Raw genomic sequence first — 16,272 nt, forward strand, 5'->3', positions numbered from 1 at the left:
AAAGACTATTTGCAGGACAAAACAGCTTTGCTAACGAACACGCCGGCACTACACGAGTCATATGTACATTCGATATACGGAGCATACTGTCTGCTGCCATCTCCAGCCTGCTCGCATGTATTGCATCACCAAGACGCAAAGACTGAGACATTCCACCACACAATTCTCCTGTTTGACGGGCAGAAGAGACACTATGACAGCTACATTTCATCTCACAGCTTGCTATCCTTCCAGATCGGCTTCCTCTTCTCGACAAAGGCCCGCAAGCCTTCCGTCATGTTGTCTCCCCCGTCCATCTGCGGATAGACCTCTGCCAGGATGCGGTCGGTGCTCTGCTTGGGGTTCTCGGCCTCCCAGCCAGCCTGCAGGCCCTCGCGAGCCACAATGACCGAGTCGGGCGAGTTGTTGGCCAGCTCAATGGCCCATTGGAGGGCCTCGCCGACGACGTCGCCGCCGCGCACAATCACATGGTTGACCAGGCCCCAGCGCAGCATCTCGTCGGCCTTGTAGATGCGGCCGAGCAGCGCCATCTCGGACGCGCGCTGCATGCCGACGGAGCGGATCAGCCGCGGCAGCGCCCCCTGAATCGGCACGACGCCGCGGGCAGCCTCGGGCAGCGCGAAGCGGGCGTCGACGGTGGCGATGACCATGTCGCAGTTGATGATCATCTCCATGCCGCCGCCCAGGCACAGGCCGTTGACGGCGGCGATGATGGGCTTCTTGCCGCGGCGGTTGCTCAGCCCGCCGAAGCCGCTCTCGGGCGTCTTCTTGGGCGCCTCCTCCGGGTGGGCGTTGCGGTCGTTCCACTCCTTGAGGTCGGCGCCGGCGCAGAAGGCCCGGCCCATGCCGGTGATGATGGCGCACCGCAGCGACGGCTCGGCGTCGTACCACGCCCAGAGGCGCTCCAGCTGGAAGTGCATGTCGTTGCGGATGCAGTTGAGCTGCTTGGGGCGGTTGATGGTGACGAGCAGGATGTGCGAGCGCGGCGCGGTGACGATGACATCGTCGATCTTGGGGGGTGAGCTGATGGATATGGCCATGGTGAAATATCTCTTTTATGTCCTCTCTTTTTGATATTCGCTCAGGTGTCTGGTTTCATCAAAGGAGATGCAAAGGAGGTTGACGATGTAAACGGCCTCAGCATATGTATGTTATCCGGATAACGAATCGAATCGCAGCAGTGGCCAGCACCAAGTCTCGCCTCCTTTCTTTTTCTGCTGTCCTCCAGAGATTTTTATCTCATTCAATCAATGAAAAACAATGAGATTGCGTCTGCAATATAGATCATGGCGTCGCTGCGGACGCTCAGCTTTCAATTATGTCTTTTCAAACTCACCCTGACGGTGTGAATGTTGGGCATAAGGGACGGGCAGAGAGACTTGACCGGTTGTTTTTGGCTACGCGCCCTGAATGGCCCGGCGCTGTGGGGCTCAGCCTCGGCCCGTGCTTCTCCTCATTTTGAGCCGAGCGGTTGCTTTATATGCCGGGACTTGGTGATGCTGCTTTTAATGATTTGTAAAAGATGTTGATAATGGGTGAATGGATTTGAAAAACGTTGATTGGGTTTGGTGCTAATATTGTGTTCCAGATTTTGGGTGATTTGCTGGTGAATCATTGTTGCGTATAGGTTTCAACTAACACCATCTACACGCTCAGGCCAACTTATAATTTCAACATCAAACAATCAGAAAGTTGAACAATATTACGTATTCATTTACAAACGTTCCCTAGACTATTTTCAAAAGTCCCCAGTGCCCCAGGCCCCTCCCTAGTTGTTTGTACATGTAAACAGTATTTTTGGTGTTTTCGACTCTCCTGTTTCTTGCTCACAGTTCGCATATATACATACATTTCTTCCTACAGGACTTGGACAGTTTGATTTGATCGGCATTTGCGCACGTTGAAGAAAAAGAGGCAAGTACCAAGATGGATTGAAGTAAAATAAAAAAAAAACAAGTAGCCGATTAGTATAAGTAATTGCCAGAAAACAATATCCGTGTAGTGGTATCCCATGTCCGCGATACAGCCCTTTACGCCGGCAAGCCTCGTTTCTCGCACTCGGTGAAGAAGATGAGCATGCGCCAGAGCTTCTTGACCAGATCCTCTGCTTCGTCGTCCAGTGCCTATCATCGCCAAATTGTTAGTATTCGCAACAACAAAAGTAAAAAGAGTATTTCATAACTCACCCCCTCCAGCTCCTCCACCAGCGCTCCAGCAGTCCCATGCTTGCGCAAATGCTCCTCCACAGCCTCCACCAGCATCTCCTCCTGCACGCCCAGGTACTCGACAATCTTCTTCTCCACAAACGGCCGCAGCTTGTCGCGCACCACCGCGTCGTCCATAAAGTCCCACTTGACCTCCCACGCCCAGAGGCCGTCCTTTTCCGACGGAATCTCCTGCGCGAGCGCCCGCACGGCCTGCGAGATTTCTTCCTCCGACATGCCTGCTGCGCCGGAGGTGGCGTCCAGCTGGATGGGGATGAGCTGGCGGCGGGTGGACTCGACTTCCTCGTCGTCCAGGAGGCCTTCGACTTCGGCGATTGTGCGGCGCTGAGGCGCAGCGCGTGAGGCTTGCGCTCGCTGGGCTGCTGCTCCGAGAGACAGCTTGAAGGGCTGCGGCGCGGCGGCAGCGGCGGCGGCTTCGCGCTGCTCCATCTCCCGCGCCTGCTGGTCCAGGAAATCGTCGGCCATGCCCCGGGCATGTTCCAGTCGGGCCTGCTCGCGGTTTCGCTCCACCTTTTCGGCCTGGCGGTCGGCCTCGTCTCGCGCCTCTTCCTCAGCTCGGTCTGAGTTTCGTTTCCTTGCCCAGCCGGCGCGGTCTCGGTAGTAAATGTGCGATTTGCGCGTCGCCTCCCGCTCATCGTCCCATGACTTCTCTCTTTCCAGCTGCTCTTGTTTCCGTCTCTCGAGATTCTCAACGTCATGCCTTTCTCGCTCTCTTTCTCGCTCCAATGCCGCCTGTCGTGACCGCTCTCTGTTGACCCATTTCCTCTCGGCCTCGGCATAAATCTTGTCGTCCTCGGCCTTGCGTTCAGCCGTATATCTCTTCCAGAGCTCTTCGTCACTGGCGTCGGTATCCTCGTCGTCTCTTCTAGCGGACAAGTCTGAATTGTTCATTCCTCCATTGACAAAGGCCACTCTGTTAGATCCGCCTTGGCCCTTGGGTCCAGAGGGGGCGTTGGGCACCGATACGCCTCGAGGCCCCAGCGGCACGTTGTTAGAGTTTCGTGGTGGTGAAGCCAGTCTTGATCGCCCAGCGCCATTTCGTCGTCGTTCCATTTCTTCGAGCTCCTCTTCTCGCTGTAGACGCTCCATGTCCCGTTGATTGCTGCGCTCACGGAAGGCAGCAATCTCTCCAGCCACGACCTCTCGCATCTCCGCGGGGATATCGGCCAGCTCATCTTCCTGTGCCAGGGGTATGTTGACCACCTCCACGTTCTCCTCCGTCTCGGTATTGCCCATAGTAACATCGCCATTAGTATCGGCTGTCTCGACAACAGGGGGGTAGAATAGCTCTCGGATAACCTGTTTCAGCGCAGCGCGGGCGCTCTCTATTCTCTGCTCAAAGGATGCATCCTCTGCCCTTCCTTCTTTATAAGACTCCAGGTAGCTAAGCGATGTGGCATCCACTGCGACTTGCAGTTTTATCTTTTCCACATCTTCAAAGGAGTCGTCGGCTGGAGGCTCACTAGTACTCGGCTGCTTCTTGGTGGGGATTTGGACCTCCTCTTCGCTAAGGAGCTTGACCGCAGCTGCCAGGGAATCAAAGTCCTCGTACAAGGCAAAGCCGAATTTGGTTCCCTTTCGCTCTTCTGACGTGCTATCCGACGAATCCCAGCGCCTCAGCTTACCAACGGCTCCAAGAAGCTTCTTCGTGCCCTCGTCGCCGCCCAATCCCTCTGGAATCTGATGTAGGAAGATCGTTCGGAGTTTCTCATCGCTCGTCGGGGGCAGTAGCGTCTGCATGCTCTCTCTCGCCGCCATTCGCCCTTGATCTGAACCTCGTTCCATGCCAAGCCCGGCTCTTCCTCCGGATTGTGCTGGTCGGTCATCGGATCTGCCGCCACCGGCTGACGCTCCTGTGCCCAGTCGAATCACGGGCGCGTTGAAGTTGATGTTGGGCATGTTGGTCGGGGCTTGGAAGGGCGGCAGGCCACTTGGACGATTAGCTTGGGGCACGTTGGCTTGCTGGAAGCCCGGCGGAGGGGCCATTCCCGGGGCAGAAGACATGCCTGGTGGAGGTCCTAGAGCAAGATCGTGTTAGCATCTGGTAGCCTGTATTGGCGGTGCTGGAGAGATATGAGAGCAGCATACCTAACCCAGGAGGAGCGGCCATGCCAGGCGCCGCGCCCGGATAGCCATATCCAGGTGGCGCGCCATAGGGATTGTGCGGTGCTGAGACTCGATTAGCTGATGCATAGCGAGGATAAGGCCGGCCTCTGTGCTGAGTACCTCCATAGGGATTGTACGCCATGGTGACGGACAGGCTCTGCGACTCAGAGCAGCGTCACGTAGGCAGTTAGCAGAGAGACGAATTGGTCGTGTCTGCAGGTCAAATATTCGCGCCGCTGAAGGGTACAGCTTGTTGAATGGCAAAAAAACAGGGATTCGGTAGGCAGCTCGTCGATAAGCAAAGTCTCCAACGAAAAGCAGCTTCAAATTGCAGGGTTCTCAGATTGCATTGAAGCGCGATGACACAGGAGGCTGCTTCGAAACATGCGAATAGCTTCACAGTAGAGTATTCAATTCAGCTGGCTCGCGATATCCAGCTGTTTATTTCGCCAGGGTTTCGAATGTCGAGATCTGTTGTTGGTTTTGCGATCTGCAGGTTCGAATCGCGGCTCCATTGGCTTTCGGCAGATAAGTTGAAGCTTGCAGCGGTGCCCCGCATCAACGTTTATCCGCCCGCAGCTTTTTGCAACGACCTTTTGCGGGATGGAGACCTTTTGGCTTGGATACATGTAGCGAAAGAGTCGAATTGGAGGAGCCATTGAGGACGGCAAAGATGTGCGTTTTACTTGTTCTATGCATAAGATGATCTTTTCTGTTTGTCTGACATTTGTTACAGGGCTGCGACCTCCAGATACGGCAGCATGATGCTGTCCAGACTTGCTGCCCCGGCGCAGGCCCGCGCATTTTCTACAACACTGGCTGTGCGATTCAACGCCTCGAGACCGAATTTCGACAAGAGAATAAACCCTCTGATCGGCAACTTTGTTCCTCCTACGCCAGCTCCGAAGCCTGCCGCAGCGCCAAAGGCTCAGCCCGAAACACCCACCAAGACAGCAGAGCCCAGCGCCGAGTTCACACCACCACCCCCACCTCCTCCCGCCGCCGAATCAGAATCACCTTCATCCGCCGAGAAATCACAGTCCAAATTCCCCTACAACGCCGCCGACTCATCCACCAGCTCCTTCAACTTCGACATTGCCGAAATCGTCGCCGCCCGATCTGCCGCCTGGGGCCAGTCCCTCAACGTCGGCGACCCCCTCCAGCGGCCCAAGATCCGCACCGAGGCCGTCACTGGCCGCACCGTCTTCATCCAGGATCGTCTCTCCCCGACGTCGGCGCCTACGCCTGCCGTGGCGATTCGTGTGCTGGAGAGGATGTGCCGGGACCAAAAGGTGCGGAACAAGTACCACTCGCAAAAGTTCCATGAGAGAAAGGGATTGAAGAAGAAGAGGTTGCGGAGTCAGCGGTGGAGGGCGAGGTTCAAGACGGGGTTCAAGGCTGCTGTTAGCAAGGTTATGGAGTTGAAGAAGCAGGGCTGGTAAAAGGGGAGTCTGATATGTATGATGAAAGATGGATTCAAAAGGGAAGCAGGATTCAGGGAAGAAAAGGTGCGTCTGGACAATGCCATTTAAGACGAACTATATATATACATGTACAATATGATAGATGGAGTATGAAACGCCTATATGCGAAATAAATAAGGCGTTATTATGAAGAAAAGTCAATGAAGAAAAATGAAAAGGTAAAAAGGGAAAAGGTGGTTATATGTTGCCATACTGTTTAATCATTTATTCCCGTTCCAAAGTCTATTCATCAGAGTAAAACACATACATGCTCAACGCTCAAAGCAAAAATCCAAGTATAACCTATCAAAACAAAACAACCCCCCCTATAACATTCAACTCACTTCATCCTTACGCCATTGTGCTCCGGAATATCCCCCCATTCCTCTCTCGTCGGGCTAGGCTGCAAGCTCTGCCCAACCTTTGGCCGCGATCGGAAAACAGCCTCCATGTCTGCCTCCTCAGCCAGCTGCTCTAGCAAAAGAGTGGCTTCGTTGAGATCTTCCTCCACCGTGGGGAAGTAGCCGCCTTCTTTTCGCTGTGGCATCTTGGACCTCCTGAGAGATCTACGCCGCTCCATTTGGGCCTTTTGTTGCGCCTGCTCGAATCCAGCCATGCTTTTACGGGTCCGACTAGCGAGATCTTCCGAATAGTCTGGCTCTGGGACTTTGATATCTGCTGGTTTGGTGGTGGCAGATAGAGGGGTAGGGGGGTCAAGCTCCTCATCTTCAAATAGCAGAGACTTCTTACGGCTCATCGACAGTCGAGTACGCTCAGCCAAGGAAAGTGTATGCCGTGGTTTCGTGCGCTTCGTAGGCGCTGGAGTCTTGTTCTTCATAGATTCAAGGACATCGTCTTCAGGCGCCTTTGTAGACGATCGTGGAGGGCTATTAGATGCCTTTTGTCCCGGCATGGACTTTGTCCTTTCAGGAGGAGACCGACGGCGTGTCGGGGTATCATATCCTGAAACCTTCTTCGTTGGAGAAGGAGGAGTGGCCAGCGGCGAGTCGTCAATCTGAGTCAGGTCATAGGTGCTTCGCCCGGGGAAGTTCTTCTGGCTCGGCCATTTCTTCAGGACCGGCGGCGTCTCGGGGCCAGAAAGTTGCGACAGGCTCGGTCGAGATATCACGGGTCTCACTGTGCGGCTCGGCACAGCAAACTTATCCTGGAACGACGAGAAGGATGTAACTGAGCCATCGGTACGGAATACACTTTCAGCGTCCTCCAAATCACTAATTTCGTCATCATCGCCGCCCTCAAAGGATGAGGTGGAGAGGAGACGGCGGTCGCGGCGATCTTGCTTCACGGGCGTCCGCTTCCTTGTAAGACTGGCAGTGTTGACCTCTTTGGTCGCGAGTTTTCCCAGCTCGTATTTCAGATCTGAGACCAGCGCAGCATAGTCATCCGTCATCTGGGGCGCATGCTGGAACAGTGCAGCTCTCATTGGCTTGACTCTTCTCACAGTGTGCAGGTCTAAATGGGCTGAGAAGCCAAGGTCAATGCCCTTGGTTTTGGCGGATGAGGTCCTGGGCTTGGACGGTACGGATGCCGCTTCACCAAATGTATTCCTGCGGAAGGCATCCCATCTATGGAGTCTCTCCTTCTGCAGCTTCACTCGGTTGTCAAGTTGCTCCAGGAGACCAACGTCATCGGTGTCGAGGTCGTTCAGTCGGCCCTTTTGGGCTCTTCTCCAGACGCGGTCGAAGCTTGTAGCAAGAAGGCCGCCGTGCTTTGGGTCTCCACTCAAAAGAGCCTCCATCCAGGCCTCGCTACCGGCCCAATTATGGTGTACAGCTCTTCGCATCTCGGCTCTGGCATTGTCAGACACTGTCTGGCCGCCGCCGTCCATCTCTTTGATTTCGAGCGTTTCCCGTCTACGAATGATGTCATCCTCCTTGTCGTCTAGGACGTGGGCAAGATCCTTGAATCGAGCTTTGGCTGCTTCTTTGCGTCGCAAGACTTGGCGGATCGACGCCTTGTGGGCCATGGAAAGCGCAATCAAATGAGACTTTTCACTCTTGTAGCCCTTGTTCTCAAAGGCGAGCTCAACGGCGGGCGATAGATAGCCGCGGCTTGTGGCAAGGCTGTCTGAAACAACTTTTTTCAGGACAGCAGTGGAAAAGAAGGCCAAGACCTCCTCCAGCCTCTCGCCTTTGCACTCATCCAGCATCGTCTTGCGGATGATGGTGTCCCGCCCGAGGTCGCCATTTTTCTTGGCTTGCTCGAGGGCCCTGACGAGTGCAGCACGGAGGTTGACGGACTGGAGCTGATCACTCGGTGGATAGAATGGCTTCAGCTTCTGTCGGGTGGGAGACGGACATATTAGCACTCAGCACTTCACCATGTCACAGAGGATGGAGAGGGTCGATTGGCAGTCAGGAGATGGGAGAAAATACGCACATTCGCCGCCTCGTCTGGATCCCAGATGACAAACAGCTGATACAAGGCCCATTCTACGCACTGTACTCGCCTCTTCTGGTCCTGCAGCGTGGTGCCCGAGGCCGCAAATGTCTCGGCGGCAATGCCGGGCCAGTCGGGGAGCTGGTCGAGGTTGAGCAGCTTGATGTTGGTCAGGAACAGCGCCAGAGAGGCCGGACCTGCAGCCGCTATGCCTCCACCCGCATTCGGCTCTGCAGGGGCATTGCCGGACGGGATCTCAGTTGATTCGGGCTTCGCAAGGCCGCGCACGGGTCTGGCAAACGCTGCGGCGGCCACGGCAGCGGCGGCGGCTGCTCGAAGGGGCCGTGTGGTGGATGAAGGCACGCGAGAGGCGCGCGTCCGAGTAAGGAGCTGCGTCTGCTGGACGACAGTCGCCATCTCGGCGCCCTCGTGCGGCCGCGGTGGCTGGCGGCGCAGTTGGGGTGATGCGGTGATGCGATGCTGCGATGCAGGTGATGCGATGCTTTGCGTCTTGTCTCGCCTCCTGCGTGCGTGCTTTGCTTTGCTTTGCTTTGCTTGCTTACTGCTCTTGGTCCCGGCTTGAAACTTGGAGAAACGACTGTGGGAAAAGAGCAGGCAGTGCTGGATGTATCGAGAGCGTCGAGAGAGCGTCCCTTTGAGAGAAAAGCGAGAGATCCGGGCAAACCAGCAATTGGCCGCTACAGCATCGTCGGGCTCGCAATTGGGACTCCAAGTGTGTCTGCACGTCGATTGCCAGTTCAGATGCAGATGCAGATGCGGCGGGACTGGCTGTGAGTGGCTGCGGATAAGATTGAAGGTTGATGTGAGGTTGGAGCTGGAGAAGGCTGGTGGAGAGCGCTTGTGTAGAATGCCGGCCACTGATTCACTCAGGCACCGCAGGGGCTGGTGGGCTTGCCAGCGGACAGGCCAGCGGGCTCGCAGTGGGCGCCCGTAGTGGGCTGGCAGTGGGTGCGCCCCGCCAACCAGCGCATCACAGGTGTCGGTGAGCGCTGCAGCAGCCCACTGGAGCTGGGGGGGGCCACGGCGGCAAGGCGCATTTATACTGCGCTGTCCCGCATTTTGGACGGCGCTGGCCAGTGTGTTTATGAACACTTCACCTTACATATCGTCGACAGTACAGGCTGTTTATGGATGCATTGCGGCCAATGAGAGGGGCCAATGGCTGCGTGCGTGCAGCTTATACGGGAGATGCGGAGAATATTGCATGAGAGCATGACTATGAATGAGCATGATTTATGAGCATTGGCGAGTGAGATGTGTGGACTGAGCCCGACACAAACACATAATCTGCCGGTTCAGGCTCTGATTCCAATCATTAATCATGAATGCTCGGAGAATTGTTGAGCGCAGATACTTGTACATACGTGTATTGCTAGCACTAACAGCATAAGGCAGGTGACATTGAACATTCAATGAGTTGATTGTGAACGCAGCAATTGTTTCCAAGAGCTCATCGTCGATAACTCGGCATATCAATGCCCAAAGTTTCTGTGATGGCACCATTCCTAGTAGGCTGTGCTTCAAATGGGATCAACTATTCTCCCGCGCCGTACCAAGAATAGCACACATGCAAGCTTTCCTTTTTGGACCTCGCACAAGTCATGAGATCAACGACATACATCATCAGCATCATCATCGTCGGTTGTAATACTAAAACACCAAAGATGGTATCACCACCGTCATCACCATCATGATTATCACCATCATGATCATCACCACCACGATGTTCCGCTGCCATCGCCTCCAATCCCAACAAGAATAGGGCCGTCACCATCTCCATCCCCATCACCCTCTGTGGCATTACTATGCGTCTCGCACATTCCCAGCCCCGCCGCCATCTTCAGCAGCTCATCCCCGCTGCCATATCCCGGCCCAGTCTTGACCGTCGCGTCCACAGGCCCGTACAAGAACCACGCACTCATCGGTTGCGCCGTCACTTTCCAGTCCTCCCCCGGTCCATCGCTCGAGGTCACCGCCAGTCTCTGGACGCCGACGTTGCCCGCCAGCAGATACGCCGTCGAGTTGGCCCCTGGACTTGGGTAGTCCAGCATCTTGAGCGGCGCCTTTGCGTAGCCGACGGGCACGTCCTTAAGCGTTGCTGGGAAATACGCGACGCCGTCGAGCACCAGGTCGTCGTCAGAGGGCACGTACTCCTTTTCGACGTCGCGCGGGATACGAAGCGAGCCCTCGGCGGTCCAGTGCAGGAAGCCGGTGATCCACCCTGAGATGCGGTAGTCAGGGGGCCCGCCGCAGGAGAAGAGGCGCTGGGACCGCACAATGTTCTTCCAGAAGTCTTTGGTTTCTTCGCCGTCGGGGCAGTCCCATGTGTCGACGAAGCGCTGAAGAATTGGCCGCAGACGCTCGGCATAGTCTGCCGGCTCCTCTCCCCACTCCTTCAGCCTGTCTAGCTTGTTGAGCAGCTTCACCCAATCGTCTCTCGTGCCTAACAAGGTCACCTCGGGAAGGCCACAGATGATGCCCCCACTGAACTCAAAGTAGTGCTGCATCAAGCCCATCATCAGGACAGTGGCTGTGAGCCCGTCCGTCTCCTCTGTCGTGGTGAAGCTGGGGGTGATCCAGTCCAGCAGCCAATCGGTCTTGACCCTCTTCTGGATCTCGCTCCCAAACGCCGCGATCACGTCATGCCATGACAGACGCCACACTTGGATCTCTTGCTTGCCGTCAAAGTCGACAAAGAGGTGTCGGATGTCTTCGGCATGTGCAGTCATGTAGAAGTTGAGCTGCACCAGAATCTCGAACCATATCTCGTCAGGCCGGAGGACAAGGCTCTGGTGCTGGCCCCACGCCTCGATTGCCCCTCTCACGAGACTGTCCGATGATGGGAAGACGGTGCCATTGGGAAACACGTCCTCGCCAGCAGTGCCAAAGTCGGCAAAGGACGACATGAGAAGCTCCGGCGAGTATGGCGTTCGCGGCGGGAACTCTTCGGGGCAGCTTTGCCGGAGCAGCTCCGACGCAGACGTCACAGCGCCGGAGGTCGAGAGCGGAAGTGGGGCCACATCCGGATCGACAGGGACCGTGATGGCAGCGGCAAGAGGCGCACGGCCACAAAGGCCGGAGAGGATGAATACCCCTATCTGAAGCAGCATGGTGCTTTGCTTTGCTCCGTGGATGAGAGAGGCCAGGGTGTTTTGGTGCAAGCGTGAATTATGCAAGCAAGCTTTTGCCAGCGTCAAAGGGAGCGAAGCTGCTGCAGATGATGCTGCTGCTACGCTACTGCTAATGCATGCAGGGCAATCGAAAACTTAGAGCTGGCCGTTGGCAACTTACAAGCACTAGTTTTATGCAACTCATCACGGGCAGCAAAAGGGGGCTTACTCGACAAGCCCGGGAGAGCTTCGCCGGCGGATTGGTGATCAACATTCCTCAGCCCCTCGGCATCAAATCACGAGGCTACGATATGGGGTAAGTTAAAGAGGTGCTGTACCTAACGTGAAACAGCTTCCCTTTGAACACGTTCCTGTAGATCCTTGGTCATGCCTTTCCAGCTTCAAACCTCAGAGACAGGTGCTGGAAACGTAAGGCCATTACTCATTACCGCATACACGTGGTCACGAATAGTGTAGCACATGATGAGCTGTTCCATCCTCCAACCCATTCAGCCACGACTGTAGACATTCAAAGGCATAACCCCTGCATGATGGAAAGCCAATTGCCAGTCCAGACTCTTGGAGTTTAATTACTGCAACTAGTCGTATGATAGATACATGTAGTCTGTAACACGCGAGAAATCCAGAAAAGAACCCCTTGCATATTCCTTCTGCCAACACTTTACGTCTCTAGCCGCATGTAAGCCATGCCCAGCTCAAGCTACAGCATGCCACGTAGAGGGCTCGGCTTGCATTTAGGTTAGTATCGAGTGGCGGAAGACTTCCGCATATCGCCGCGGAACAATGTCGTACAGCAGAATGTAGCAAGCAGGATGCAAGAAAAGCAAGATAAGTGATGTACTGTTTTACTTCCTGCTCCATCTTCCATGTGCCTGCTAGCATGCATACTGTTGGGCCTGGAATCAATTAAAGAAAAAGGTTACGTGTATCATCAATTTCGGAGGATTGGGAGTAGCGGAAATGGAGAAATGCCCTTTTGACTGGCATGCTCCTTTGCGTGAGACTTTTGTTTAGTCACCTGTTACTATTCTGTCTCACTTTGAATCACTTTTCTCGGGGAAGCCCGGGTGCTAATACCGATCATTGCATGGAGGTAGTCTAAACCTCCAAGGGCCCGCGTATCGTCCCCTTCCTAATTAGGCAATTCCAGATATATAAGCACACGATGTTAATTAAGCATGACAAGGCGTGGGCATGGCATGCATGCTTTAGCGCAAAATGATGTTGTGTGACACCAACCTATCTTGAGAGAAAGGTTGTTGGTTTAAAAAGGAGGCGAACCGTTTTAGACGGGGAGAAAGATTGGTGTGTTTCCGTGTCTGGTAAGTACTGAGATCATTGTGACCTCATTTCCTGCTGCTGAACGATTTGGGGATGGTTTACTGAGATAAGGTTATTTTAGCACAAAGGAATTATCCATCACAAGAAGAGAGATCTTTTTTTGTTTTTAATAATTTTTGTTTTCATTGATATGATATGCTGATTCGTTATGCTACCAATCAATCTATCGATTGACTAAAGAAAGTGAAAACCGTGCTAGTAATACCCAATTACGAAAAAAAAAAAAAAAAAAAGAATAGATAATGTATCTATATGATGTTCCCAATAATCCCAGCGCCTTGCCGTTCATTCATTGCATTTGATAAAACAAGCTCAAGAAGCGAATTGAAAAGAGAAATGCAGAAAAAGGTGCAGGCTATTCATTCAACAGGCTTGTGCGTGTAATGATGCCGAAGTAGAAATGAAGAAGAAGAGACAAAAAAGACTGCGACCCATCAATCATATCCTGGATCGGAGTTCCTCGGCTGGAGCTTGACGAGCTAGTCAATCCTCGCGGCTGTCGTCCTGGACGCGCTTGACAACTGCGACCAGGCGGGGGTAGATCTTCTCTGTGGCCTGGATGCCGCAGACCTTTGCGACAACGTCCTCGGGGGTGTTCTCGGACATGATGGTCGAAAGCTCCTTGGACTCGTCGTCGCCCTCGACGTCCTGGAAACGGAAGGTCATCTCAATGGCGTCGAGGAGATAGTCGATGGGCATGTTGTTCTCGGCAGCCTCGGCGGCAGGGCCGATGAAGCGCTCCTTGCGGGACAGCTTTCGCAGGGGAGCACGGCCGACTCGCTCGACGGCGTCTTCCAGGTGGGGGTTGCCGATGCGCTTGATGATCTTGTTCATGTAGGCAATCTGGGCGTCCTCGTCGATGCCGTGCTTGGCGACGAGCAGGTTCTTGGTCTCGGTCAGGGCGCCGCGCACCTCGGCCATGATCTGCTTGTCCTGCAGGGCGTCGAAGACGGTGCGCTTGCGGCGGTTGTAGCCGTGGTAGGCGGCGGTGGCGTGGCCGGTGTTGACGGTGTAGAGCTTGCGCTCGATAAAGGGCTCCAGGTTGTCGACCCAGTTGATGCCGTCGATGGAGGGGACGCCGACGTCCTCAAAGGGCGTCTTGTCGACCACCCACTCGAAGAACTTCTCGAGCGTCACGTCCAGGCCGGCGTTGGGGTCCTGGGCGGGCACGATGCGGTCGATGGCGGAGTTGGCATAGCGAGCACGGAGGTGGTGAGACTCCAGACGCTCCGAGTTGGTGTTTCGGGCGTCCTTGATGTGGCCGGCGAGTGTGTCTGTGGCGCCGATGGCGTTCTCGCAGGCAATGACATGCAGGGGACTCTGCTCCGGGCCGTCGGCGCGGGCGTCGATGCCCTTGGCAATGACGGGGGCGATGAACTTGAGGATGTTGGGGCCAACAGAGCAGGTGACGACGTCGGCAGTGCGGATCTCCTCGATCAGATCCTCCTCGTGGGTCCGGGAGTTGATGGCGCGGTAGTTTGTGATTGTGTTTTCAGAGGTGCCCTCGGCGCCGACCTCGATGACTCTGTACGAGGGCGTGGCGTTGATCTTGTCGATGAGGTCGCCGTTGACATCGGCGAAGACGACTTCATAGCCGGAGTTGTGGAGGAAGCAGGCGACAAAGCCGCGGCCTGGAGTTGTTAGAACAGATATCAAGGTTGGTTAGATTAGAGTGGCTTACCGATGTTGCCAGCGCCAAAGTGAACTGCCTTTTTGCCCATCTTGGCCATTGTGGTTTATGAGTATAGGTGGATGGAGGAGATAGGTGGATAGAGTTTAAAGGATAGGATCAGCCGGTAACCAAGAGTCGGACTGATGGATGGTTGTAGGATATATAGGTAGGATATATAGGTAGGTTTGAGGTTGAGTTATAAGTGAGGTGGATGGTTTTGAACGGTAGACCGTTTTGGATTGTTTGGATGCTGAGGATGATGAGACGAGACTAAAACGCAAGAGGGAAGCGCGCTTTATATAATGCTCGGCGCGCGTAGGCGAAACTCTGCTGCTGCCAAAAGCCCACGATAATGCGAGCAGAGCAGCACCGAGCTCGAAACATGGCCAGAAGCCGGGGGTGGAGGCAGGGCGTGCGTGCCGATGACGATGGCGGGTCCGGCAGCGAGCATTCAGGGAACTTTGGCGAGCTGATCGGCCATATCGTCAGAGGCTACCAGTACGGCCAGGGAGTCGCGCAGCGTACAGGTACAGGCGGGGCTGCAGGGGCTCTGCCTTAGCACTAGTTGGAGAATGTAACGGACTGTTGAGACGCAAGACGGTGCGAGTTGGGTGGAGGCGACATGAAGACATCATGGCTCGCGGCGGCCAATCAGCGGCCACTGGCTGACGCCTGGCGCAGACTGGACGTGGCGCAGGATCGAGGCGGGTCTGGCGCTGGCAAAGTTTGGGCGTCGGTACTTGCGCCTTTGCCCTGACGCCGCTGCAGAATTAAGTACCTGTCTCATGTACTCTACTGTGCCACTCTTTCACATGCACTCATCACCGCACCCATATCAGCGCATGTGCTGCGCTGTATTGTTGATTGCTGTACGCTGCAGTCAGTAACTGAAGCCGAAACTCGGCGTCTCAGCTCTATGGCGTGTTGTGCTGTATCGTGTCGCCTTGCCGCTGCATCTCACAAACTACGCCAGCATGGCATCAGATGCTTTCTTTGCGCATGTTTGCTGCTGTGCCACGCCCGCATCATCATCACCAGCATCATCATCATGACTGACTCTTTGCCCGCCGTTTCCAACGACTCCCCGTCAGGGGGGACCGTGGCCAAGAAATGGTTGGAAACCACCGTTTGCCTGCGCCGAAACCAAGGAAATTCCTTTGCGCCTTTTTGTCGTGGTCTTTGGTGCGGCGTGCCGTCTCCACCGCCCAACCTAACGTCATCCGGCGGCGCTGCTTTGCCTGCAGTCGAATTCTCACGATAGCACGGTACGGTAACATCCAGCCAGCAACGAAACAGACGCGCGCTGTTTAACTGCTGCAAAGCCCCCCGAAACTTGCGCTGGTTTTAGCGGTCGGGTGGCTACCAGCTAGTGCGAACCAAGGGGCCCACTGAGGCGGCCTAAGAAATGGGGACGCTGTGCTGTAGCGGGTGGGGAGTGACATCAACAGCGCTTCACCACCCTTTGGCGGTGGCTTCCATCCTTCACGATACCTGCTGGCTGCACGATGCGATTTGGCTTCGATGCGATGGAGGCCGCTACGGGGGAATATGCAGAATGGCTGAACCCTGCGTCACGGGCCACTCGCTGTGGGCGGTCAGCTTATGGAGAGGAATTTGGCAATTTTGTTTTGCTTCGTCTTCTGGCGAGGCGAGGCAAGGCTGGGTGATATCATTCCAGCCGCGAGGTCCAGACGGAAGCTTACTCGTGGCTCACACTAGGTAACGGCTCAGGTCTCGTCTCGTCTCGTCTCGTCTCTGTTCCTCTATGGCTGATTAACTTCAAACCTAGCTAACATCTACTTGTTCACAATGGGCAATTTAGCGTCAATCCTCGCTCGTTGAAAGCCGCTCCTGGAGGCCACACCTTCGGTATGTATCGATGCTCTCGAGATGTGTCTGGAGCATCGCATCGC

The 16,272-nt window shown here is 55.1% G+C and overlaps 5 protein-coding genes across 5 annotated transcripts; 1 reads left to right on the plus strand and 4 right to left on the minus strand.

Annotated features, from left to right (window-relative positions):
* Window positions 1–212: 212 nt before the first annotated feature.
* TGAM01_v207827 (hypothetical protein) lies at window positions 213–1,040 on the minus strand (the record flags this gene model as incomplete). Its single annotated transcript, XM_018805309.1, has 1 exon — window positions 213–1,040. One exon carries the CDS (start codon window positions 1,038–1,040, stop codon window positions 213–215), a length of 828 nt encoding a protein of 275 aa, XP_018661480.1.
* A 990-nt stretch (window positions 1,041–2,030) lies between these two features.
* TGAM01_v207828 (hypothetical protein) lies at window positions 2,031–4,473 on the minus strand (the record flags this gene model as incomplete). Its single annotated transcript, XM_018805308.1, has 3 exons — window positions 2,031–2,123; window positions 2,187–4,243; window positions 4,314–4,473. The coding sequence occupies 3 exons, from the start codon at window positions 4,471–4,473 to the stop codon at window positions 2,031–2,033; spliced, it is 2,310 nt and encodes a 769-aa protein (XP_018661479.1).
* Window positions 4,474–4,896: 423 nt separating this feature from the next.
* On the plus strand, window positions 4,897–5,773 carry TGAM01_v207829 (hypothetical protein; the record flags this gene model as incomplete). Its single annotated transcript, XM_024550182.1, has 2 exons — window positions 4,897–5,006; window positions 5,068–5,773. Coding segments are annotated over 2 exons (816 nt in total), but the record flags the coding sequence as incomplete, so codon positions are not given.
* A 361-nt stretch (window positions 5,774–6,134) lies between these two features.
* On the minus strand, window positions 6,135–8,611 carry TGAM01_v207830 (hypothetical protein; the record flags this gene model as incomplete). Its single annotated transcript, XM_018805306.2, has 2 exons — window positions 6,135–8,093; window positions 8,195–8,611. The coding sequence occupies 2 exons, from the start codon at window positions 8,609–8,611 to the stop codon at window positions 6,135–6,137; spliced, it is 2,376 nt and encodes a 791-aa protein (XP_018661477.2).
* Window positions 8,612–13,170: 4,559 nt separating this feature from the next.
* On the minus strand, window positions 13,171–14,417 carry TGAM01_v207831 (mannitol-1-phosphate 5-dehydrogenase; the record flags this gene model as incomplete). The annotated part of the gene is made up of 2 exons (XM_018805305.1): window positions 13,171–14,318; window positions 14,369–14,417. The coding sequence occupies 2 exons, from the start codon at window positions 14,415–14,417 to the stop codon at window positions 13,171–13,173; spliced, it is 1,197 nt and encodes a 398-aa protein (XP_018661476.1).
* Between the last annotated feature and the right edge of the window lie 1,855 nt (window positions 14,418–16,272).

Source organism: Trichoderma gamsii, assembly GCF_001481775.2.
Source record: "Trichoderma gamsii strain T6085 chromosome Unknown Scaffold_30.2, whole genome shotgun sequence".
Classification (NCBI taxonomy): Eukaryota; Fungi; Ascomycota; class Sordariomycetes; order Hypocreales; family Hypocreaceae; genus Trichoderma; species Trichoderma gamsii.